Source organism: Plecotus auritus (assembly GCF_963455305.1).
Source record: "Plecotus auritus genome assembly, chromosome: 7".
Classification (NCBI taxonomy): Eukaryota; Metazoa; Chordata; class Mammalia; order Chiroptera; family Vespertilionidae; genus Plecotus; species Plecotus auritus.
Window position 1 is genome coordinate 9,662,114 of NC_137774.1, and position 27,471 is coordinate 9,689,584.

The window sequence follows — 27,471 nt, forward strand, 5'->3', positions numbered from 1 at the left end:
TATTTTAGAACTCGGAAAAAGAAATAAAGCTAAGCTGGAAATCAAAACTAGTAAAAAGTATACTGACTTATTCTATTGGTTTGGAAGCAAAAGGCAACCATATCTGACCTTCCAAGATGGATAAATAAACCTCAAACTAAAAAATCTAAGGAGAAGTCCAAGCAACTATTACAGAATCATTAAAAGCAGATGAAGCAGATCTCTCATGATAATCAACAAGTTATAGTCAGTGGGGAAAAAGGATTGCTTTTCTGGAATAGATTGGAAATCACAGTTTTGATATCCAAATTTTAACTATATCAATTTAATTTAATTTAAGTAGGTGAAGGATTTTGTGCCATGCATGTCCTCATAAAAGACAGTGCAGTATGTTTATTCACTCCTACAAATAAAACCATGTTAGATAGTAAGCCTTGTCTACTCCATCACAGTATCAGAAGGTTGAAAAGGATCTGAGAATCCTAACCACAGTAGGAGCCTTCTCCACTTTTTTTGACAAGTGGTTATAAAAAACCATATTCTCCTTTTTCTTTTTAAAGCGATTGTGACTTGAGCATTACATTTCCATTCAAAAAACTTGATCTGAATTACTTTTGAACAGCTTTACAACATGCCTAGACAGGCTTATAATTTTGCTACTCTAAGCAATACTTTACTTTGGTAAACAAGCCCTATGGATAGTTACTCCTACTAAGCTGGTTCAGTTTAACGTACTAATTTCTAAAGGCCAGGTATATGCAGTTGATAACTACAGGGGATGAAAGTCTTAAAAGATGATCTTAGAAGATGAAACATATTGTTTCATGAATATGTTTCATAAAGAATAGCTCTACCCTTGCAATGTACCTTTTTGAAGCATATTGCTGCCCTTTGTGTGTGAAACAACTCAAAAGCTACTACTTCCTACCAATTTTCATCATTTTAAGCTCCTGTAAATCAGACAGAATAGAATCTAGATTAGTTTGTACTCAGATCAACTAAAAATGTAGTGCAAAATGATCATCTGAACTTTCTGTTAAATTACTGATAGTTATCGTACAATTTGCACTATTTTTCTACCCTGGAAACAAAGCATATTACCAGGAAACTCTTGAGTCAGGATACAATATACATTCTTAAAATTTCCCCAATTTTCAAGATATCCAGGGAAAGAAAATTCCTCACTTCTCAACTAATGTCAGATATTGTTTTTTATTCCCAAGAAACTATTTTTAAATTTTTATTTTTCAATTACAGTTTACATTCAATATTATTTTGTATTAGTTTCAGGCGTACAGCATAGTGGTTAGCAAAATATTCTTTGTAAATTTCAACTCCTCATGATTCAGAAATACATTAGTTCTTGGTTCTGCTTCACCAGAATCAAAGTATCTGAATTCTGTCACCATCATTTCATGTAAGTTCAGTCTATGTTTTATAGTTAGGTTTTGTTTTCATCCAAGGTTTACTTTATGGATTCAAATATAAGTTGCTACTGTGAAAATATACATTGCTTCTGGAAAAAAATCACATTAGTAGCATGTCTTTTTCAAGAAAGAATAAGTGTTTGACAGGATGTGTACATTCTACTAATTCAGGACATACATGTTGAATATGGATCAAATGCTATTTCAACAAATTCCAATGTTCCAAAAAACCTTGGAATGATGGCCCATAAAATTGCAATGCTTAACAACTTTATGGTCTTTAGCCTTTAGTGTAGGGCACTCAGTAAAATATAGATCTATATAGTTCTGAAGACATACGGATGTCGAGATGTTCTAACATAGGGAAGCAGACACTGACTCTTAAGTCATTACTTAAAAATCCAGTACCAAGAAGTACTGAACTACCTTAATATCAGTACTTCCTGGTTCCCCATTTATACCTATAGACAACTCACATATGGTGAGTAGATTGAATAATACTCGTGTATAATAATTTTTTTTAAACCTCACCAGAGGATTATTTTTTCCATTACTTTTCTGTTTTTAGAGAGAGAGTGGAAGGGAGGGAAGGAGAAAGAGAGAAAACATCAATGTGAAAGAGACAAATCGATTGGTTGCCTCCTGCATGCACCCCAAACAGGGCTGGGATCAAACCTGCAACCGGGGTACGTGCCCTTGTGACCAGGAGTCAAACCCACAACCCCTCAGTGCATAGGCCAATGCTCTAACCACTGAGATCACTGGCCAGAGCTCATGTATAAAAGTTGTCAAGATCCAGGACTGCCTGAAGTTTAAGAGTCTCTCTCTCGCCCTGGCCAGTTTGGCTTAGTGGATAGAGCGTCAGCCTGCGGTCTCAGGGGTCCCAGGTTCGATTCTGGTCAAGGGCATGTACCTTGGTTGCGGGCACATCCCCAGTAGGGAGTGTGCAGGAGGCAAATGATCGATGTTTCTAACTCTCTATCCCTCTCCCTTCCTCTCTGTAAAAAAATCAATAAAATATTTTTTTTAAAAAGTCTTTTTTTAAATTCTTTATTGTTTAAAGTATTAAATAAGTCTTTTCTCCACACCGACCTCTCCCCAGCTGTCCCCACTCCCCAAGAGTCTCTTGAAATTTATAATGATGAAATTTAATCTGTACAATGTATAAATACCTCTAATAAGAAGTCTTTATTGTTAAAAAGTATAGTTCCTTTTGAACTATTTAAAAAGAAAATTTCTTCACGTTAAAAATTTAATAGCATAAACTTTAAATATGATAATTTATCATCTTCCACTTAAAGCAGATTATTTAAAAAGAGATTTATTCTTACAAACTTCAATTAAAAATTCAAGTTGAGCTCTGGTTGGGTACTCAGTTGGTTAGAGCATTGTCCTGAAACGCCAAGGTTGCAGGTCAGGAATCAACCACTGAATGAATCAATAGGTGGAACAACAAATCACTGTGTGTGTCTGTCTGTCTGTCTGTCTGTCTCTCTCTCTCTCTCTCTCTCACACACACACACACACACACACACACACACACACACAAAATTCATGTGTGATACATTAAAAATTGGAAACAGCCCAGCCAGTGTGGCTCAGTGGCTGAGCATTGACCTAGTCACGCTTCAATTCCCAGTCAGGGCACATGCCCAAGTTATGAGCTTGATCCCCAGTGTGAAGCATGCAGGAGGCAGCCAATCAATGATTCTATTATCACTGATGTTTCTATCCCTCTCTCCCTCTCCCTTCCTCTCTGAAATAATAAAAATATATATTTTTAAAAAATTAGAACTAAGCATTCTATTAGCAAAATCCTAAATCAAATGTGAATGCTCATACAGATCCCTTCTTTTCTATAAGAGCTCAATACTTTAAATAAACAGCCATTAAGAATAGTGTAGGCTGGCCCTAACCGGTTTGGCTCAGTGGATAGAGCGTCGGCCTGCGGACTGAAGGGTCCCAGGTTCGATTCCAGTCAAGGGCATGTACCTGGGTTGCGGGCACATCCCCAGTAGGGGGCGTGCAGGAGGCAGCTGATCGATGTTTCTCTCTCATCGATGTTTCTAACTTTCTATCCCTCACTCTTCCTCTCTGTAAAAAATCAATAAAATATATTAAAAAAAAAAAAAAAAGAATAGTGTAGGCTGGCCAGTGTAGCTTAGTGGTTGAGCGTTGACCCATGAACCAGGAGATCATGGTTCAATTCCCAGTCTTGGCACATGCCCAGATTGTGGGCTCAATTCCCATTGTGAGGCATGCAGGAGGCAGCCGATCAATGATTCTCTCTCATCGTTGATGTTTCTATCTCTCTCCCTCTGCCTTCCTCTTTGAAATCAATAAAAATATATTTTAAAAAAAGAATAGTGTAGACTCTACAGAAGTCTAATAAACTCCAAATAAACCAGGCTACCAAAAAAATAATAATAAAGTAAAAAGATTTATAAACCCTTTATGGTTAACTGAAAGTTTCATACAGATGATCTCTTTCAAAGCAAGAGATCCTCATGGACTATGTTCATGAAAAACATACTATTTTGAAGTGGATGTTTGGCACTCTTTGCTTTTTTTTTTTTTTTTTTAATCCTCACCTGAGTACATTCTTAAGAGAAAGGAAGGGGAGACGAGATAAAGGGAGAGAAATCGATGTGAGAGAGAAACATCAATTGGTTGCCTTCCCTATGTGCCCTGACCAACCTCTGACCCGACTTGATACCCTATCAGGGCACATGCCTGGGATCAAACCTGCAACCCAGGCATGTGCCCTGATAGGGTATCAAACTGGCAACCTTTCGGTGCACAGGACAACACTCAACCACCTGAGCCACTCCGGCCAGGCAGCCTTTGTTTATTTTTTTTTGTTTAAAATATTACAAATAGTCGTACACATGTCTCCTTTTTTTTTTCCCCCAATTGACCTTCCCCCAGCCTCCCCTACCCCCCGCCGGCACATCAGCCTTTGTTTATTGAAACCAAGAAATGTAAACCATGAATCAGAAAGGTTTTTGCAATACCATTAATTAAATTCACTCCTGCATTTGATACCTGAGTTAACACACTCCTTCGCAATCTATATGTTTGAAAGAAACGTTTCATTCTTTGTCCAAAGAGATTTTAACTAAAAGAAGACAAATCCTCTAATACAAGCTTTATGTCATCCATGTGCCAAATGATTTAACTACATGCCCAGTGTCATTTCACACAGACTCTGACTCCTTCAGCAGTTTTATTTATTCATTCAAATAACCAATATTTACTGAATGCATTCTGTGTGCCTTGTTTAAAGCACTGCAGGCAATAAAAAGCTGTGTATCATATTCTTAACATTTAAGCTGCTGCAATTTCACATGAGAAGATAAGAATATAAGTGAGGTCCATGTGCAACTTTCAAATTTCTTCCTGAAAAGTTTTCTTACATAAAAATTATTTTTCATGTGAAAAATAGATATAAATGGCACATGGAGAGCATTTATATATATATATATATATAATGAACAAATTGATATTGAAAGAAACATTCACTTCCATTTTTCTACCTTTAATAATTTGCTCATAAGTGAAAAACAACTGGTAATAAACATACATTTAAAAATAATTACATTGGACTATGAAATATATACTTTCAGAATCAGAATTGATCTATAACAAAAATAGTTTGCTCACTTTATCCTCTCTCATACACATTCTTAAAGATAGCCACGCATACTTACATAAGCACTGTATGGTCTTACTTTACCCTTCATTTCTAATCTGAAATATAGAAACCCCTATGTGCCATCTATGAACATCATTCCACCTGAACACCTGCACTCCACATGACCCATGATAGGTAGATTCAATAATTATTTCGCTAGCTAAATAAACATTTCAAAATAAAGGTTCTTAGCCACACTGATATTGCTCTAACCACTATATAAACTAATATTTAAATGTGGTTGTTGCGGGTAAGATAATGGCCTAGGGTCCCTTTGGATGACGTTAAACTGACTAATGTTCCTTTTCCAACAAAAACTATAAAAACGTATAGCTTGTACCTATAAGTATTTCTAAATTTCAGGCTCTGTTACTCATCTTTATAGTTCTCAGTATGTGGCAGAACTCATAAATACCTATTAATATTAGAAGAGAATGTGGAATTTTTCTTTAAAATCAGATTTACTACCATTCTTTTAAAAAGTTTTAGGGGGAGGGGTTTTTTCCCATTTATTGCACTTGCACCTTCCCAAAAGATACAGAGGGTAGTCTGGAAAAATATAGATCTAAATGGCTGAAATGTATCACTGTTCAAATTACCTATGTCACTTGGAAAGTAATGGAGGGTTGAGAATTGGTACAGGATGCAAAATCAGTGGTACTTATTTTTGTGCTTAAAACGAAAATTTGGTGCAGTAAACTAAACATATCCTAGAGAACAAAAGGGCATCTCAGTAAAAAATAATAACATAAATGCTGTCATGGTATATATCATTGCTAAATTGTGTTTGGTGGCAGTTGCCTAGCTAGTTCTGCCAAAAAATTAAAAATATTTCCTAATGTCTTCTATAAAATTAGACTCATGCTTCATAATCATTTATCAGTTCTCAATACTCAGAGAACTTACTAAAATTAGTTTTTCTCATCATCCCATTGTGAATTTGTATTCTAATTAGTAAAGATGCTACATATTGTTCTTCTGCTTCTTATAGAATAATTGTTTTTTTGTTTTTTTTAAAGCAGAACTTTTTAAAATAAATAAAACTGGCTTATTTTTCTCCTGGACCAGGAAGGAAAAACAAAGCAAAACAAAAAAAACAGACATAAGACATTTTAGGGACCACTGAGGATATCCACTATTATTATTACTACTAGAGGCCCGGTGCACGAATTGGTGCACAGGTGGGGTCCCTAGGCCTGGCTTGTGATCAAGGCCTATGGGGGGCCGGCCGGCTGTGGGGAGGGGACTATGGGAGGCTGGCCAGCCAGGGGAGGTGACTGTGGGAGTGCAATGACCACCAGGGGGTAGCTCCTGCATTGAGCGTCTCCTGGTGGTCAGTGCGCGTCATAGCAAATGGTCGACCGGTTGTTCCAGTCGTTCCAGTCGTTCAGTCATAATGGTCGCTTAGGCTTTTATATATATAGAAGATTATTATTTATATTATGTTGTTGATATTATTAGAGACATATTAAAGTACTCAGAAGTATCAAATATCTACAGTTAAAGCAAATGTGGTCAAAAGTTAACCACTGGTGGATCTAGGTGAAGAGTATAAGGGTGTTAATTGTATCATTTAAAAAATTTTTTCATAGCTACTAAAATTTTCAACATAAAGATTTGAGAAGAAAATGCTATTGATTTTTTTAAATTTGAATCCAAAGTAGCCTTATCAATAAATAGACTTATGAGAAAAAGGGTTACTGGGCCTCAAATTGTAATTCTTCCTAAGTAATATCATAAATAAGGACTTTTCCACTGAAAATTGAACATCAAAGGCATTTCCTATTCATAAAAGCATTCTAAATAGCCATGCATTAGAGCAGTTTTAACAAAGTTTGTGAAAAATGTATTACACTTAGATCAAGAGGTTACGTTTTCTCAGTTAACTATGGGACTTACCTATCCATGTCATCTTCTCCAAGTAATAAGGGTGGAAGGGGCAGAGGAGGCAATGTTGACGTTTTTAGGTGTGGAATAGCAGCTGTTACAGACACTTGAGTCTTCATAGAAACCTGTACAGGGAGCTGAGAATTTGCCTGAGAGGACAGAGTAGACGTCCTTGAGTGAGTAGAAGGGGGCAAAGTTGAAGGACTAGAAGCAGGAACCTGACTAAATGCTGGTTGGGGAGGAGGCAGAGGTGGTTGCTGTGGAATAGCTGGTAGTGGAGGCAAAGGTGGCAAAGGGGGGGTCTGAGGCGGAGGGGTAGTAGTTGGTAAAGGAGGTGGAGGAGAAGTAACTGTGGGGAGAGGTGGAAGGGTCTCCTTTTCTGTTGTCTCTGTCTCTTTTGGAGTAACAATCTCCTCCTTCAATGCCATGGGTTTAGTGTCTCTTGATCCCTGTACTTTCAAATCTTTAAGAACAGGATGCTTTTCAGAGTTCTCATCCACCTTTACTTTCCCTGTATCTAAAGAATTTTTGGCTTCTATGTTTAGATGTGTTACATTCACTAGTTCACTATCTGGGGCAGGTTTTTCCAATTTTAAACCTCTGGGTAACTTTTTAGACTCCAAACCTGAATCCTTAGCTTCTACTAAACTGTTCTCTTTCCTAGCCAAAATAATAGGTGAACCCTTGGATTCCTTTCCATCCATTTTTGCTGCTGCTGCAGCAGCTGCTCTTTCCTTCTTTTTCCTACTGAGTTCAGCTCCCAAGCTGGAGTTCAATGGAAGTCTGACAGGTGAGATACTGGAATGTCGACTACGTGACCCGGATCTCTTCTTTTTACTATGAGAAGATGAATGTCTTGAATATGCAGGACTTCTACTTCTAGACTTCATGGACTTCCTAATGGAAAAAGAAAAAGACAGCTCAATGGATAGGCTATAGCAATATAAAGGAAAATAGATCAGTTAAACTATGGAGAACTATAACTTAAAAAAACCAAACACTTTAGGTTAGCAATCTTAAAAATAGATTAGTTGTCAAATAATAATAAATCAACATTGGTTCATTAATTGGTTTAATTGTAACAAATGTATCATACTAATATAAGATGTTAATAATGGGGAAACTGGGTTTCAGGACATGTAAGAAGTCTGTACTATCTTCACAATTTTTCTGTAAATCTAAAACTATTCTAAAAAAGTTTATTTAAGAAATAGGAACTAAATCCTGTATGAAATACATTTCTATCGTATAACACTAAAAATTATTTAATCAAAGGAAGATCAATATTTTTTCCCATGTTAGAAAATACCAATATTCACAATGTTTACTTTTAGAATTTTGGTTTAAATTTCTGATAAAGTGAAAACATGATTTAAAAAGTCATACTTTACACCAAAGGGGGTTATATCAATCAAGAAATTAAAAGTAACTAGCATTTTTCACCAAAACATAAAAATTTTTAAATGTTTTTATTGATTTTAGAGAGGGAGAGAGAGAAAAACATAGACAAGAGAGAATCATCAACACTGATTGGCTGCCTTCTGCATGCCCATGCTGGGGATCGAGCCTGCATCCCAGGTATGTGCCCTGACCAGGAACAGAACTGGTGACCTATTGGTGCATGGGTCGATGACCCTCAACCACTGAGCCACATCATCCAGGCCCAATATCTAAATTTTTAACTAGAGAACTACTTAATTGACAGGTTCCCAGGAAAAAATTTTTGTTCCTTGTATCCTCAATTTATAATTAAATTGTGCCTAAACAAACCCCCAAGATACAAGAACTGTCTTACCAAAATAATTTATTAAAAGTTCTCAAAACTATAATGGCTTTTGGTACTTTCTAATATAAAGTGATTTCTAATCAACTTTTTAGGAACTCGTAAAGCAAGGTATTATTGCACATTCATTTTATTTTCATTATTAAGGAAGGATTGGGAAGTAAAATTTTAGAATCTATGAGGCAGATTATTCTAAATTGAAACCCAACCCTCAATCTTTTCACTTTTGTTTTAAATATATTTTTATTGATTTCAGAGAGGAAAAGAGAGGGAGAGAGAGATAGGAACACCAAGGATGAGAGAGAATCATTGATCAGCTGCCTCCTGATTCAGCCCACAATCCCAGCATGTGACCTGACTGGGAAACCAACTGTGACCTCCTGGTTCATAGGTTGAATGCTTAACCACTGAGCCATGCTGGCTGCACTCTTTTTGCTTTTTTCTTTAAATACATTTTTATTGATTTCAGAGAGGAAGGCAGAGGGAAAGAGAGAAACGTCAATGATGAGAGAGAATCACTGATCAGCCGCCTCCTACACGCCCCCCCCCACTGGGGATCGAGCGGGCAACCCAGACACGTGCCCCTGACCAGAATCGAACCCAGGCCCCTTGAGTCCACAGGCCAATGCTCTATCCACTGAGCCAAACCGTCTAGGGCCCTTTTGCTTTTTTTTTTTTTAATATATTTTATTTATTTTTTACAGAGAGGAAGGGAGAGAGTCAGAAACATCGATGAGAGAGAAACATCGATCAGCTGCCTCACACCCCCTACTGGGGATGTGCCTGCAACCAAGGTACATGCCCTTGACCGGAATCGAACCCGGGACCCCTCAGTCCGCAGCCCGATGCTCTATCCACCGAGCCAAACCGGTTTCGCGGGCCCTTTTGCTTTTTAAAAAAGCCTAATGTGCTTAGGCTTCAAGGTGTGTGTGTGTATGGGGAAATTAGCACTAAAATGTAACTAGACAAAACATAATTTGCCCAGCAGTCTAAAATAAATTGTTTCCATTCCAGATCTTCAGTATCTCCCTTTATCTTTGATCACTGGTAAGACTGACATGAATCAAAACATTTCAAAATAGCATATATGTGTAGTGAAAACGACTCACAAGGTGCTAGCCATGATTTTCTTATACCTATACTGCTCTTCGGAAATTTGCCCCCAAAACTTAGTTAAAATATAAAGTCATTATTAGAATCAAAGTACTCAAAACAATAACAACATATACATAAATATATCTATATATATGCATGTATGTAAACTACTGAGACTAGTTAAGTGGATTTACCAAATACCCACTTATCCTTAAGAAAATTAGTACTTCTCTTGTAAAAAAACTGGCTGAAACAAGAGGTTTTCTCAGTTTGAATTATAGCTGGTATAAAATTAACACCTCTATCCCAGGAAAAACTTCTAAAATCCCAACCACTAAGTAATGTCAGAGACCACGCTAAAATCTTTCTGTTTCTATAATCTTTCAGCATGACTAAATCTTTCTAAGGAACTTTGCTTTAAAAGCCCTTGAATTTCTGAATAGAAGCCTATTGTTAATGGGACATTTGGATGACCATATACTTAAGGTATTTTTTCTGATACATATGCTGTATTTGAGATCCAGACCCACTCTTCAAGGAAAAAAAAGGGGGGAGAGACAGGCCCTGCCAGCATGGTAGAGCGTCAACCTGTGAACCAGGAGGTCACGGATGAATTTCCAGTCAGGTCACATGCCCAGGTTGTGGGCTGGATCCCCAGTGGGAGGCAGCCAATCAATGATTCTCTATCATTGATGTTTCTGTCTCTCCCTCTCCCTTCCTCTCAGAAATCAATAAAAATATTTTTAAAGGGGGGAGACAGCAAATAGGTAAACTCAGGTAATAATAAAAAAATTTTTCTTCAAAAATAAATGTACTTTTCCCCTGAATTAAGTTAGGTTCCACCCATCTGAAATGAAATTGCTACTATTAATCACTACTAATTTAGTAAATCCAAAGACCTTGCATTTCTGCCAATGCATTTTGTCTTTTAAAACAAGCTGCTTGTTTAATTTTGACTCTCTCCCAAGGAAAAAACACAGAGAATACCATAGAAGGATCTGTATGTTCCTCAACTCTGACTCTAAGAAAGTTTTGTACTTACTGTTTGGAATTCCAACAAATGAGGAAAAATATATAATGCACAATTCAAACATATGATGCTCTCTACAAACCAACTAAAAAGGTGCATTTGACTCTAGGGTTATAATGAGGTACTTATATTTATTTCCTATACTATCATAAAGTGTCTCCAATTCTTTCTTGATTTATTTTGACCATTTCTGCACTAGTTCCAATTAACTGAGTAGAAGAAAACCTAAGATATGAATCCGAAAGGAATCACTGCAAAGCCACTGTTCTTACTGAAACTCATTTTAGTGTTTCAACCCCAATGCACTTCTGTATTCCCAAACCCCACAACAATAAAAATTCTCAGAACAACTTTATTAAAACTACTCCCTCAAGAAAACAAGTATTTGGCTACTGTCTGTGGAGTAGCCACTTTCTGTGTAGTGCTTCACTAATAAACTCTTTCACTTAAAAGAAAAGAAAAATTCTGAAAATATTTCATTTCTTAGGGTTCCTTAAAAAACTTAACAACCTACAAATGGTACACTTAAGATATCCACTTCCCTGTATATAAATTTTACCCCTCATTAGCTGATGACCTCTAGCTAATGATATACAGGCTAAATAAAGCATTTATAGTGAAGTATACTAATGTCAGCTATTTAAGGTAAATCAAAACAAAAGGTGAATCGATGGATATAAAATATATAGCAAATATTAACTGTAGAATGTAGGTGGTACATGTATGGGTCCTTACTACAATTCTTTAAACTTTTCTGTTTTTGAAAAATTATTATGAAATGGAGGAAAAACTAAGGAACTTCGGACCCTGAAAACTAGGAACTCAGCAGGCTTGATCAATTCAAACTAGTTTATGAATATTATAAATGTAAGTCGACAAAAATTACTCACATTGACATATAAAAGATATGCATGGGTTTTTTCAAGTTAGAGTAATTTTTCTAGAAGTATTCAACAACAACATTTTCCTTACTCATAGAATTTACTGACTGGCTTCAGGTTCCAAGCACTGTACTATCCACTTCATATTTACTAATTTAATCCTCACAACAGCTCTAGAAGTTGGTAGGTATTATTCCCATTTTACAGGTGAAAAAAATTTGGGCATGGAGAAATTATTTGCCAAAGGACACACAGCAAGATTAGGACTTCACTCAGGTATAACTCCAAAGCCAGTGTTCTGCTTTTGTGGACAAAGGTGAGTCCACAAAGAGAGAGGTACAATTTCATCATCTACGAACAAGAACACGGTTTCCAATAGATAATTCACTCCAACAATTAAATTTCAATCTAACATGTCTTTCTTGCAAAAATAACCCAGTAGAGGCACTATTATTTTTTCAGAGAAAGATTCTGAAATTTGCCAGTGGTCACAGAATACAGCAAATCTTAATAGGTCAATGGTGGTGCTCTAAAGAAAATCAAATTATCATTGGAACCAATTTCTGCTAGGCTCTACCATCAAAAGGAAAAAGCACGAATCAGCTGAATTTCCCCTAGAAATATCTGTGAAAAGACAGGAGCCTTTGTAAGTTATCAAAACATTGTCTACTAGGAAATAAGTAAATTTAACAAGTTTGAAGACACTGGTCAGAACAAATGGTAGATGACCTAGGCAAACAGCTTCAAGATAATTCAAATGAAAATCTGTAATTTCTTACATCTCTAATCAGGTTCAATGAGGTCTCAAGCACTAATATCAATATGATTTTTAAAAAATTTAAAATAAAGCAACAGAAAAAACTAGATAAACTTTGGAAACTAGTATCAACTCCATGCATAATTTTTCTTACACAGGAGCTTACAGCTGAAGACCCTGCCACTGAAGTACCTACCTTTAGCAGTTTTAGGCATGTAACTCTCCACTTTTCAAATTCTGGGTTAAGAGGAGACCAGATTCACTCACTTGAGTGACTAGCCAATAGTAAAGTGTTCTAGTCAATAAATAATGGGAACATCAACCTAACATTACTAATTGCCAGTTTCTCATAACCCACCCTAAGAAAGAAAGGAGTTAGACAAATAGCTCACCTGGGGAGTGGACTCCGACTCAGAGACCGTTTGCTAGTGAAAGGGCTGCTGGATCGCCTTCGACCATAGGGACTGGGTGATCTCCCACTGTAAGAGCCACTCCTTTCATAGCTTGAGGAACGTCTCCGGCTATAGGGACTCACAGATCTCTGTCGTCTACTGTAAGGACTGGGTGACCGGGTGCTGGACTGGTAGGCCGAAGGCTCCTTGTAAGGTGGACTAATAGACTGCCTTCTTGAGGTGCTTCCAGGACTCTTCTTGTAGGAGTCATAATTGCTGGAGGTGTGAGATCTTGGAGGACTAAGGTCGTAATCTTGGCCATAAGAAGCTCCTGAGGGGCTATCATCTTGCTTGGGACTGTCAGACCATTTCCTGTGGGGACTCCTGGATCTCCTTTTGGGGCTGTCCACTGTTTTGTAACTTTTGGGTGTTTCCCTTTTCCGATGACTTTTACTCCGGTCTTTGTGCCCAGATTTCAATTCACGTTCTTTCCGAGTCTTCTCCTTGTGGAGTTTGGATGACCTGGATTCCTTGTTGCTGCTGCTTTTTGAGATCTGTGCCTTCCCATAGTCATCATTCTCCTCATTTGAACGCTTTGAACTTCCTGATATCCGGTCCTTCATTGATCCCGACTTACTGGAAACTTCCTGTTTCTTTTCTTTTTCTGTCTGTTTACTTTTTAGTAAGTCCCGGGAACGTCTGTGCTGGTGGTGACGATGTCTGTGCAAGCGGTCACTCCGATCAGTTCCACGACGTTCATCATTCTCCCTCCTATCTAATTTGAAGGCCATGTCGTCAGAGAAGGTATCTGAATCAGAGCTGATGTCATCATACTCCACCAAAGGTTTGATAACTGTACCCAAAGGTGCTGCTTCGGGGGTCACCAAACCCATGTCTTTGGAGTGCTTGGACTTGTGCCGTTTGTGCTTCGCCGCCAAGCGGTGACGCTCTCTGCTGTTGGAGCTGCCACCTCCCGATGACGGCTGCAAAGTTCCAGAAGCTCCTCCACTCCCGTCCTTCTTGCCCCCATGTCTCTCTGGATTGGGCATCCCCTTTCCCCTGGCTTCAAAAGGGGGAAAAGTTCCCCAGCACTCCAAAAAGTAACCCCCACCCTCCCCCCAATCCCAACCCCACGCCTACCAAAGCACCCCTAGTAGGGGGTGGGGAGGGAAGGGACCGTGGCGCAGGCTCCTCCTCCCTCCCGACTCGTCGGCACCCTCCTACATGAGGTAGGGGTGAAAGAGCCAGGGAAGAAATGAGAGTTCCTCAGCAGTGGGGTTGCGAGATAACCAGCAGCCGCTCAAGTCTGTTTGCCCTCCTCCCCACCGCGGCGCCAATCCTCAGGCACGGGGGCCGGCGAGGTCGAGGAAGTAGGAAGCCGACGGCCCTGGGCTGCGGGGCCGACTCCGGCTCGGGAGCCCAATGAGGACTGCACGGGCCTTTCCCCTACCCGGTAGCCAGATTCGGGGTGGCTTCCAGTCGCTCAGGTCCCGCGGCCTAGGTGCCTCACACACCCTTTGTCCCTCGCTCCTGAGGGAGTTCCTTTTCTTGCCTCCGCCTCACCTCAGTACCTCACACACTCACTCGCTCCCTCACAGACTCAATCCCACACTAGGTTAAACCGAAACGGCACTCGGAGGAGGGGGAGGGGGAAGCCCAAGAAATATCGCGAGTATACTAAGCTCGCGGTATTTCGTGCTTTCCCTTTACTTCTTTCTACTGCTTGATCAAACAACGCGAGAACCAGGCCCCAAGCACAAAACGCGATCTTCCATATTCTCGCGATAAGCTCCTTGTTTCCTCATTTGATCAAAGCTTTATGCAAACGGAGCTAGGAGAATTTTTTTTAATTCAAAACTTTATTGATAATTCTTTGAACAAACACTCTCAGGTACCTCAGGTACCACAGGCACCCGCGCACCTAATATTTTCAACTACAGCGCATTAGATAGGACACGGGCCTCAAGGTCTGGGTTGTTTTTACTAAATGCTATTCCTTTTTGTTGTTTTGTTTTTATTTCAGAGAGGAAGTGAGAGGGAGAGAGATAGAAACATCAATGATGAGAGAGTATCAGTGATGGGCTGCCTCCGGCACGCCCCCCACTGGGGATGGAGCCCACAATCCCAGCATGTGCCCTTGACTGGAATGAACCCAGGTCCCTGCAGTCCACAGGCTGATGCTCTATCCACTGAGCCAAATGGCAATGCTAGTCTTGCTGTTCAAATGTAGCCCAGAGCCCTAGCCAGTTTGGCTCAGTGGATAGAGCCTTGGTCTGAGGACCAAAGGGTCCTGGGTTCGATTCTGGTCAAGGGCATGTACCTAGGTTCCAGGCTTCTTCCTGGCCAGGGCCCTAGTGGCAGCTCATGCAGGAGGCAACCAATCCAGGTGTCTCTCTCACATGGATGTTTCTCTGTCTCTCCCTCTCTCTTCCACTCTCTCTAAAAGTCAATGGGAAAATATCCTTTGGCGAAGATTAACAAAAACAAAACAAAACAAAAGACTGAATTCGTTATATTAAAATGAAAACATCTTTTTTTTAAATGTAGCCCAGAAAAAAAAGAAAATGTAGCACAGTATTTTGCAAACCCAGCTATAAACAGGGTGAGCTTGACAGGAACTCAATCAGCCAACCACAAAGAAAAAAATCAACAGTGGAATTGACAAAATAGTGAATATATGCAATGGTTAAGCTGCCCTTCGGGGAGGCAAAAGCTTGGGATATGAATTCCCTATCTCCTTTATTTGCTGCAAGTAAATCAAACTACCTTGGGACAACCATCTCTCGTTCTTGAATAGAGCACTTCAAGTAGCAAACTCCTTGAGTTCAGTAAGAGGATAAAAATATTAGGAACAGTGCCCTAGCCAGTTAGGCTCAGTGGATAGAGCATCAGCCTGCGGATTGAAGGGTCCCGGGTTCAATTTGATCAAGGGCATGTACTGGGGTTGCAGGCTTGATCCCCAGTAGGCAGTGTACAGGAGGCAGCCAAAAAATGATTCTCTCTCATCATTGATGTTTCTTTCCCTTCTCTCTGAAATCAATAAAAATATATTTTTAAAAAAATATTGGCAACAGGGCAAAGGTGGGGACATTTCAACCCAAGTTCCTAAGCTTACAACTTGTAAAGCATATAATACATTCATTATCTCTAATTCTCATACTGCCCTGCAAAACACGATATCCTTATCCCTATTTTACAGATAAGGAAACTCAAACTCAGAAAAGTTTAAATAACTTACTCAGGGTAACAAAGCTAGTCTAGAAAGTGCTAAGGATGAGATTCACATTCATGTCTGACACTAAAGCACAAGCTCTTTCATTGTATGGCACTCTTTCCAGTCTACTGAAAACCTAAGAACCTGAAAGCTCATCACTTCTTGGGATCATCTATGACTCTTCTGGAGTTATTTAGCCTTTTATCTTCACACAGATTATAATTATGAATGAGAAAAGCATAATATTTATGCACAAGAAAAAATAGTATATTACACTGCCTCTCATTTTTTACTTTTTGAAACTCCTTTGCACACATTAACTCATTCATTCGATCTTCACAACAAACCTCTGAAATAGGGCTGTGTACGATAGGAAACTAAGGCACAGGGAAGTTATGACTTTTCCAAGCTTATTCATTCTTTTTTTTCCCCCAGCAAATTTATCTGTGAGATTTTTTAAAAATATATTTTTATTGATTTCAGAGAGGAAGGGAGAGGAAGAGAGAGATAGAAACATCCATGATGAGAGGGAATAATTGAATGGCTGCCTCCCTCATGTTAGACCGAGCCCGAAACCCAGGCACGTGCCCCAACCGGAAATGAACCTGGGACCTTTTGGTCAGCAGACCGATGCTCTATCCACTGAGTCAAACCAGCCAGGGCTATCTGTGAGAGTTTAACGTCTTTCTCTGTATAATAGTGCTCATTCAGGGCCCTTAAAGAGGATGTAGACAATATATTCATACCAGAAGACATAAGGTGATAAGTATCATAAGAATGATACAGAGGCCCTACCTGGTTTGGCTCAGTGAATAGAGCATCGGCCTGCGGACAGAAGGGTCCCAGGTTCAATTCCGGTCAAGGGCACATGCCTGGGTTGTGGGCTTGATCCCCAGTGGGGTCGTGCAGGAGGCAGCCAATCAATGACTCTCTCTCATCATTGATGTTTCTCTCTCTCTCCCTCTTCCTTCCTTTCTGAAATCAATAAAAATATATTTAAACATATATATATATATCATTTAAAAAAAAAAAAAGAATGATACAGAGTACTACCTAGGTTCAAAATGAGGTTGGGAGTGTTAAAAGAAAGCTTTATAAAGGGCATTTGATTTGGGCCAGGAAGAGTAGATATGATTTGTTTATGCAAAAATGGGAAGATTGATCATTAAATTAGGATCCAGAAAACATTCTAAATGAAAATAGAAGGATCCACTCTCAAAATCACTGCCTGAAAATGGTCTTGTTGCTTTTTTTAATCCCACATTGATACTAAAAAAAGTTTTTACTTAAATATTTGAGTGCATAAATTGTGATTACAAATGAAAAGCCCTAGCTTTTCATGACAACTTTTTTTTAAAAAAATATTTTTATTGATTTCAGAGAGGAAGGGAGAGGAGAGAGAGAGAGAAAAAATATATCAATGATGAGAGAGAATCATTGATTGGCTGCCTCTGGGATGCCTCCCCTTGGGGATCGAGCCCGCATCCCAGGCACGTGCCCCAACCAGGATCGAACCCTGACCTCCTGGTTCATAGGTCGACTTTCAACCACAGAGCCATGCCGGCTGGACCATGACAACTTTTTAATCATCTGTAGAAGTAGTCAAATTAATGCTACCAAGAAGAAAAGAAAGAAACAAGGAAAACATAGAATTAAGTACTGGAACTCAGGTGTGGTAACTTCCCATCATCAATGCAAGAGGGCCTGGATATAAAGGCCCCCACCAGTGTCTGACCTGATAGCAGATGGCATGAGATTTAATGGGCCAGAGATGAGGTGACTGGCGTGCCTTATCAAACACTGGCATGAATTCGTCAAAATTACTCTGATTTTTTTCTTTTGAGGTCAAGTTTTTGACCCAGATACACCCACACCCACAGTAAAATGAAAAAGTGGGAATGACATAAGGAATTACGGTAATATTAATTAAACTCTTGAAAAATAAATTCATCATCCAAATTAAATAGCTTTAATTATATTTATAATTATTACCTGTTTGTTACCTACTGAAGCAGAATAGAGATTCCCCTAGTGCAGTGGTCGGCAAACTCATTAGTCAACAGAGGGGCAAACCTCGGCTGACCACTGCCCTAGTGAGTGAATGAATGAAGCTTTTTACTGAATTTTTATATCTTATATATTTTAAAAAATTATTTATTGAGAGAGAAAGAGGAAGAGAAGGAAAGAAACATCAATTTGTTGTTCCACTTATTTATGCATTTATTGATTGACGCCTGTAAGTACCTTGATGGGGGATCAAACCCAGAACATTGGTGTATGGGGATGACACTTCTATCAACTAAGCTACCCGGCCAGGGCCTCTTATATATATATATATTTTTTTTTAAATATATTTTATTGATATTTTACAGAGAGGAAGGGAGAGGGATAGAGAGCTAGAAACATCGATGAGAGAGAAACATCGATCAGCTGCCTCCTGCACACTCCCCACTGGGGATGTGCCCACAACCAAGGTACATGCCCTTGACCGGAATCGAACCCGGGACCCTTCAGTCCGCAGGCCAACGCTCTATCCACTGAGCCAAACCGGTCTCGGCTTTTATAGCATTTTAAAATTTTCTGCAGAAGTCTCTTAAGCCTGTCAATAAATATCAGCTGAACTAATACTAGTAAATAACCTGGTGTGGTAGCCAGTTGGATTTTATTATATGCATTACTAAAGGATGAAACTGACACTCAGGAGTTGGAATATGTTTATACTAAGTGTAGTTAGTATCAGGAGTAGAGACACTTTCTTTAATCCTAGGCCAGCACTCTTTCTATTGCACTACACTTTTGGGGTTTGGCATATAAAATTCTGCTCTAATATCAATTATATCTCAATAAAGCTGGAAAAAATTTAGTCTAGGAAATATCAAATTATATCCAAATGTTAAAATACAAAATCTAGCCCTAGCTGGTTTGGCTCAGTGGATAGAGCATCAGCCTGCAGACTGAAGGGTCCCGGGTTCGATTCCAGTCAAGGTCACATGCCCTGGTTGTGGGCTTGATCCCTAGCAGGGGGCATGCAGGAGACAGCCGATCAATGATTCTCTCTCATCATTGATATTCCTATCTCTCTCTCCTCCTCTCTGGAATCAATAAAAATATATTTTTAAAAATAAAATACAAAATCTACTCTAAACTGCATGGTTTTGCCTAACAACTGGTGCGAATGGTGCTTTTGTAAAATAAGGGTTGCTTGACTGTACAGAAAAATTAAACTTGCCGGAGCCAGTGCAGCTCAGTTGCTTGACCATCATCCTGTGCAGCAAAAAGTTGCTGGTTCGATTTCTGGTGAGGGTACAAATGTACTTGTGGCTTGGTCCCCAGTAGGGGCGGGCGGAGGCAGCCGATGGATATTCAGCTCTCACATGGATGTTTCTCTTTCTCCCTCTCCCATCTTCTCTCTCTCTCTCATTCTCTCTCAAAAAAACAATAAAAATATTTTAAAAATTTAAAAACACTCACAACTTAAACTCAGAAATTCTAAGACTGCATGATTTAGTTTATTTGCATCTCTTCCCAGGGCAGGGAGTCAGGGCAATTCTATGAACCCCAAGATGCAGTCAGGAGATTACAATAGTTTCCCTGTAAATCCCCAAAGCAAGTGAGAAAGCTGCTCTTTGTCAATTATATCTCAATAAATCTGTACACAAAAGAAATATTTGCCCTAGCCCAGTGGTCAGCAAACCGTGGCTCGCGAGCCACATACAGCTCTTTGGCCCCTTGAGTGTGGCTCTTCCACAAAATACCACGGCCTGGGCGAGTCTATTTTGAAGAAGTGGCGTTAGAAGAAGTTTAAGTTTAAAAAATTTGGCTCTCAAAAGAAATTTCAATCGTTGTACTGTTGATATTTGGCTCTGTTGACTAATGAGTTTGCCGAACACTGCCCTAGCCGGTTTGGCTCAGTAGATAGAGCATTGGCCTGCAGACTGAAAGATCCTGGTTTGATTCTGGTCAAGGGCACGTACCTCAGTTGCAGGCTCAATCCCAGGCCCTGGTTGGGGCACGTGCAGGAGGCAACCAATGGATGTGTCTTTCTCACGTAGATGTTTCTCTCTCTCTGTCTCTCCCCTCCCTTCCACTCTCTCTAAAAATCAATGGAAAAATATCTTCTGGTGAGGATTAAAGAAAAAGAAAGAAAGATTTAACTAAATTTATAATAATTTCCTACCCAGCACAAACCAATTTGTTAGTTTAGATTTTAGGTTTAAAGAGTCCTCTGAAGTCACCCTCAAAGCTTAGTCACTTAAAATTTGCCCATTGTCCCCTTCTTGCCATATAGGATGATTCTTCCTATGTGTTTTTTTTGTTTGTTTTGTTTAATGACATGTCTCTCCTATCTTCTTGAGTACAAATTTCTAACAATGTCATTTCATTTTTATTTTTAGATGAGAAATAGTAACATTCTATTCTGTGGCCAAAATTTGCTAAAGTTTACTCTATTTTCAAGCTTTGTAATGTTTAAATTTTTCTACCTATATTTAGTACAGACATTATTGTTTCTATGTATAGAGAGCTTCCACGAAGAAGCTGTGTATCTAACATTGATACTTTTGGCATAATAAATTAACAACAAATTTTGAGTACCTGTGATTATTGTGACCAATTGTATTTTCAGAACTCTAAATCAGATAAGCCCATCAAAGGCTGGGGCTGTGTTTTCATGTTTATATTATATTAATATACACAAGTACTAGGACTCCATAGATGCTTGTTGAATGAAGAACACTTTGTTTGACAACAGAAAAGGAATTAGCATTTAAAATATGAACTGTCAGCGCTCTCCTTCCCAGAAGCACACCCATCCCTTTTCTCCCCATCTCAGGGCAAATAGGCAGCGGCAGCTCGTTCTGTGCTAACCCCCCTGAACCTGTCTCCAAGGCCCGTTTTTCTTTGACTTCCCAGTAAGCCAAAGCAGCCCCACTTAGGCTCTATCCAGTTGCTTCTTCTATCCTAAGCCCTTCCTTGATTCACTGTCCCCAACTTTAATAAATGTACTCTCAAAAACAAAACAAAACAAAAAACCCCAACGAAACAAGAATTCTCACTTGGGCCCTAGCTGGTTTGGCTCAGTGGATAGAGCATCGGACTGTGGACTGAAGGGTCCCGAGTTTGATTCTGGTCAAGGGCACACGCCCAGGTTGCGGGCTCTATCCCTAGAGGGGGTTGTGCAGGAGGCAGCCGGTCAATGATTCTTTCTCATCATTGATGTTTCTCTCTCTCTTCCTTCCTCTCTGAAATCAACAAAAATATATTTTAAAAAATTCTCATTTGGATAAATGCTCTCTGTACTCCATCAACTTTAAGGTTGCTAGGCTCATATTATATACTATTTGGAACATACTTTTATACTAAAAAAAATTTGTTTACTTCTTTAAGTTCAAATTTAACTGTGTTCCGTATTTTATCTGGCAACTCTATCAATTTATCCCAACAATATGCATTGTATCTATGAGATGTGTCAGGAGCTGGGCTATCTACCACCTGCCAAGCACCATACCTAGCTGCAGTAAGTCCGAAAGCTAAGGGAAGGCTCACTTGGAAAAATCTCGCGAGAAGCACACCATTAATCCTTTTCACGATAGTTCGGCGTCCCTCCCTTTTCCTCTCTCTCGCAGGATCACGGTTAATCTCGCGATCTTTGGGAAGTTCCGTTGGGGAAGATGGCGGCGGCCGGGAGCACCCTTCTCTTCTTGCCGCCAGGGACTTCAGACTGAGCCTTCTCGGGAAGAGTGGGGACTGCTGGTGCCCTGCCTCCTGGGAGCCCCAACTAACTTGATTCCCCCGTTAGTGGTGGGGAAGAGCTTATCCAGTTGTGTAGGACTCAGGCCTTCCCCACTGTCAGGATGAAGGCTCTGGGGGAAACCGAGGGTGAGTGATTGAAGGGGAAAGCAGGGGGGCGCGACACATCTGGGGGGAGCCAATTTGTGAAAGGAGCTGGGGGTCCGATGCCTTCGCGGAGGCCACTCTCTCGTGGGCGCAGAGTCCATGAGGCGGGATTTGTGTGAGTTTTAGATTCTGACTGTGCCTTCCCTGATGGTGGAGAGCTCCGACTTTGTGGTGATGGGGACTCTCAACTTCTGTGAAGGTTTCTTGCTTAGCTAAGGGAAATCAGTTGGGCCTCAGGGCATTTTAATCCTAAAGTTGTGGAAGACCAGGCGAGTGAATCTCAAACGTCTGAATAATGGCATAAGAATAGTAATACAGAGCTGTGTGTCAAAGTACTAGAGGATGTTTGGGCGTGAGTGAAATGATTAGGTCCTTATGATACGTTAAAAGCCAGCAGTTCCCCTAGAACGTCACCGTGTTCAGAACTTGTACTCTTGTGTATGCGTTGATTTTCATCCTTTCAATGACTGGACCAACTCAGAACTGAAAAAAAGCTTTTCTGTGGAACCTTACTTTGATTCTCTAAAGTTACTCCAATTTTAAGTGCTTCCTTCGTATTTTGGACATAGTTTTCTATTACGAATACTGCTCACTGTATTATTTTGTACTTGTCTTCTCCACTTTATATTGAGCTTTGTATATCAGGGACCTTGCCTTACTCATTGTATAGTTCCTGGGACATAAATAGTTGCTCAAAAAATGTTTGCTTTGAGCTTTTATATAATGACATTTACCAGGCTTCTCAAGGAAAAGAAGGGGGGTGTTTTTTGAAGGAGAGGACAAAGAAAGGTTTACTCCTTGGGTGCAAAGGAATGACAAGTGTAAAATGAAGCAGGAATTTTGTCTAGTTTGCTCATTGCCATTTCCCCTACCACATAAAATATGCTTGAACGAATAAGTCTTGAAAGGGGGAATTCCTAGAAATGTGTCCAGAACTGTAAACTGGCTGATATAGCCCCCAAACCAGTTTTCCAGGAGAAGACAGTATTAGAGGGAGGAGCTTGAATCTTGATTTAGAAGATGTCACTGCCTCAACTCTGATTGCTAACATTCTACTCATTTTCTAAAAATATATTTTTATTGATTTCAGACAGAAAATGAGAGGGAGAGAGAGATAGAAACATCAGTGATGAGAGAGAATCATTGATTGGCTGCCTCCTGCACGCCCCTTACTGGGAATCGAGCCTGCAATCCGGGTATGTGCCCTTGACCAGAATCCAACCCAGGATCCTTTAGTCCGCAGGCCCACGCTCTATCCACTGAGCCAAACCAGCTAGGGCAGTGGTTCTCAACCTTTCTAATGCCGCGACCCTTTAATACAGTTCCTCATGTTGTGGTGACCCTCAACCATAAAATTATTTTTGTTGCTACTTCATAACTGTAATTTTGCTACTGTTACGAATTGTAATGTAAATATCTGTGTTTTCCGATGGTCTTAGGTGACCCTGCTAGCAGTTCTCGCGACCCACAGGTTGAGAACTGCTGCTGTAGAGCCTAAGACCATCGGAAAACACAGATATTTACATTACAATTCATTAACAGTAGCAAAATTACAGTTATGAAGTAGCAACGAAAATAATTTTATGGTTGAGGGTCACCACAACATGAGGAACTGTATTAAAGGGTCGCGGCATTAGAAAGGTTGAGAACCACTGAGCTAGGGCCTATTCATTTTTCAATGACAACTTTTTTGTAACATTCCACAACTAATAAACTTTTTCTCCTTTGAATTTCAATTAGTAATGCATCTTCGTGTGTTTTTTTTTCCTTTTAATAAGAGAAACTTTATTTAGAAAGTTACAGAAGTAGTAGAAGTGAGCCAGCTGGGCTGCTAGGCTCAGGAAACATGTTACAGAAGCAGAAGAAGGACCCTTGGAGCTTAGGAGAGGGAAAGGCAAAAGTAACGGGTCTGGGGGGTGGGGGAGGGAGAAGAAAGGGAAGGGAAAGGCTTGGGCCTGCTCCCCATAAGGAGATCAGCTGTGTATCTGTTTTTAAGAGCGTATCTCATTTTGCTTTGTGCGATGGTTATTTCCACATTAACTTATCCACACCCTTTCACAGATGTTATCTCAGGCATATTGTGTTTTTGCATTGCCAGTCATCTCTAGCATAGACCCTTGCTCATCCTAAGCAGTACAAGAATTCTCGAAAGGAGGGTTTAAGGGCAAGGAGATTTGTTCACCCACTGATTTCAGGAGCCAGTCTTTTCTACCTTTCCTTTACCTCTGCTAGAAACTAATTCTTTAGCTATTGACATCTTCCCTCTCTCTGTAGTTATAGTTTGAATTCAAATAGGAGAAATCTGAATGACAAATAAAGCCTGTTTTCTTGATAATGCTTATAAATTGATCTCTTAAAATTATGTAAAAAGATGAACAAAGTTTATATTTTTCATATTGAAAAGCAACTAACCATAGTAAGGCCATATTCAAATGTGTGCTCTACCTATCTCATCAAGGGATATCATACATATCATGAAATGATTTTGTCACTAAATTGTAGTCCTGATCTTGAAACATGATTAGAGATGGTTCTTTTTTGGTTCTCATTAAAAGTTTGAATAGAAAGCAGTCCTGTTCTGTGGTGTTCATTAGGTTAGGCCCATAATTTATGTGTCTTCTTGTCACTAAAAATAAATTCTTTGTATGTTTTGAAGTAAATGATATTGAAAAATATTTTAACTGAGTTCTTACCAGGATGACATATGGGAGGGTTGTTTGCAAGAAAAACTATAAGGTCTTGAAAGAAGAGTTTCTAACAATGTCTTCTGATTTATATTGTAGAGTCGGAAAAGCTGAGTAAGATGAGTTCTCTCTTGGAACGGCTCCATGCAAAATTTAACCAAAACAGGCCTTGGAGTGAAACCATTAAGCTTGTGCGTCAAGTCATGGTGAGGATTGTGGTGTGTGCTTTGATAATTATTTAATAAGCTATGTTCCCTGTGTCAAATTTTTCAAACTAGCTAATATAGTGTGTCTTTTGTTTTATTTATCATAAAGTTGATAGCCACCATGTACCCAGGTGTTTTAAGAATCTACCTAAGCCTGGCCTGTGTGGCTCTGGTTGAGCGCTGACCTATGAACCAGGAGGTCACAGTACGATTCTCGGTCACAGTACATGCCTGGATTGTGGGCTCGATCCCCAGTGTGGGGAGTGCAGGAGGCAGCCAATCAATGATTCTCTCTTATCATTGACTAGAGGCCCGGTGCATGAATTTGTGTACCAGTGGGGTCCCTCAGCCTGTTCTGTGGGATCAGGCCAAAACCAGCTCTCTGACATCCCCTAAGGGGTCCCGGGTTATGAGAGGGTGCAGTCCAGGCCAAGGGACCCCACCGGTGCACAATCGGGGCCAGGGAGAGATGTGGGAGGGCTCCAGGGCATGTCCTGCTGGTCTCACTCAGTCCTGATAGGCCAGACCCCAGCAGTAAGCTAACTTACCGGTTGGAGCGTCTGCCCCCTGGTGGTCAGTGCATGTCATAGTTACTGGTTGACCAGTCAACTGTCTGCCCCCTGGTGGTCAGTGCACATCATAGTGAGCGGTTGAGCAGCCTTAGCATATCATTAGCATATTATGCTTTGATTGGTTGAACGGCCAACTGGACGACTGGACACTTAGCATACTAGGCTTTTATTATATAGGATGTTTCTATCTCTCCCTCCCTCCCTTCCTCTCTGAAATCAATAAAAAAATACGTTGGTTTTTTTAAAAAAAGAGTCTACCTAAGAAGGAGACATATTTATAAAATTGTATTAATCATGAGTTATAGTACACTGAGGTACTTTAGGCAAAGGTGCTAAGAAATACACCAATAAGAGACACACGTGATAGACTGGGAAAGAGACATTTATTCTTCACTTCCTGTTAAACTCCTTGATACTAATGTGATAGTACTTTCATTGTTTCTATGCTAGTAATTGAGTTTGCAATTCATTCATTATTTATTTAATTTTTTTTGCAATTCATTCTCAATTAGTTTCACCTGTTCACTTCGTCAACCTCTTTTTCTACAGTAGTACTACTCCTTCCTGAGTCATTCAGCATTCAGCAGTATGTTGAGCCCTTAGTTAAATGGAAGGCAGGGAGTTGGGGAGTGTGGGGGCTGGATGTTAAAAGTTCATCCATATGATTCTGTGGTAATCAAGTGATGTAGGAAAACTTTACTTCTATGCGTTTACCTGGGCAATAGTTATATGGATGTATTTACTTTGTAATAATTCATAGATATCTTCAGATTCGAATACTCTTCCATATACTTCAATGAAAGTACCCTCTCCTCCCCTCCAAATTTTACTCTGTGTCCAGAATAAGTTCACTTTAGTAGATTTATTAGTGTTTAAAATGATCAGTGTAGCACTAGCAAAATAACTGAATTTGTTATCAAAGGCCTGTGTTTTAGGCTTGACACAAGTGATTATTACTTATATGACCTTGGACTAATTATTTAATACTAGAGGCCCTGTGCATGAATTTGTGCACTGGTGGGGTCCCTCAGCCTGGCCTGCGGGGATTCTGACACCCCCCGAGGGGTCCTGGATTGTGAGAGGGCTGTTCTCAGGGTGACACATCCCGGAATCAGGCTCCCCCCTCTCTGCTTCCGGGTGTGTCACCTGAGAACCACAGCTGTCAAGTCACTGCAGCTCGGCAGCTCCTGCATTGAGCATCTGCCCCCTGGTGATCAGTGCGTGTCATAGCTACTGCTCGGAGCGTCTGCCCCCTGGTGGTCATTGTGTGTCATAGCTACCAGTTGGATGGTCACTTAGGCTTTTATGTATATAGATATCTGAGTTTGTTTTCTCATTTGGAAAATAGAGGCATACAATACCAGTTTGCTTTTCCACATACATTAAGTCCTTAGTTAACATTTATTGGTTCTTGGAAACTGCAACTTTAAGCAAAATGATGTATAGTGAAACCAATATTACCATAGGCTAGTTGATATACATAAGAGTTAAGTTCCTATGGCATAGTTCTGATCACAAAACATCACTGAAATTCTGAATAAAGATCCAGAACACTTTTAATATTAAACATCAAACCCTAGCTGGTTTGGCTCAGTGGATAGAGCGTCAGCCTGCGGACTGAAGGGCCCCAGGCTCGATTCTGGTCAAGGGCACATGCCTGAGTTGTGGGCTCGATCCCCTGTAGGGGGTGTGCAGGAGGCAGCCGATCAATGATTCTCCTGCACGCCCTATACCAGGTATTAATCCATAACTATAGATTGCCCTGACCAGGAAATCGAACAGGCAATCTTTTGGTGCATGAGACGAGGCCCAACCAACTAAGTCACACTGGCCAGGGCAATTTAAATACCTTTTATGTACACAACCCTGAGCCAGAAGATGCACATTTAGTTAAAAAGAATTTAGTTAAAAAGTATTTTAGCAACCCGACACTTTAATATCCATTATCTGATTTGATCCATACAACAGAATTATA

General features: G+C 39.9%; 2 protein-coding genes across 11 annotated transcripts in view; one reads left to right on the forward strand and one right to left on the reverse strand.

Annotated features, from left to right (window-relative positions):
• CDK12 (cyclin dependent kinase 12) overlaps positions 1-14,560 on the reverse strand; it is a 74,587-nt gene extending 60,027 nt beyond the window's left edge. For all 7 annotated transcript variants that reach the window (XR_013961135.1, XR_013961136.1, XR_013961137.1 and 4 more), the window contains exons 1-2: positions 12,926-14,560; positions 7,000-7,884 (exon numbers count right to left, since the gene is read on the reverse strand). Coding sequence is in view for 2 of the 7 variants with exons in the window: in XM_080679032.1 (XP_080535158.1) it covers positions 7,000-7,884; positions 12,926-13,974 (1,934 nt within the window). In the remaining 5 variants the exon portion in view is untranslated. The remainder of the gene's footprint in view (positions 1-6,999; positions 7,885-12,925) is intronic.
• Positions 14,561-21,788: 7,228 nt separating this feature from the next.
• MED1 (mediator complex subunit 1) overlaps positions 21,789-27,471 on the forward strand; it is a 29,363-nt gene continuing 23,680 nt past the window's right edge. For all 4 annotated transcript variants that reach the window (XM_080678334.1, XM_080678331.1, XM_080678332.1 and 1 more), the window contains exons 1-2: positions 21,789-22,016; positions 24,818-24,924. In XM_080678334.1, the coding sequence (XP_080534460.1) occupies positions 21,992-22,016; positions 24,818-24,924 (132 nt within the window). In that variant the 5' untranslated portion in view covers positions 21,789-21,991. The remainder of the gene's footprint in view (positions 22,017-24,817; positions 24,925-27,471) is intronic.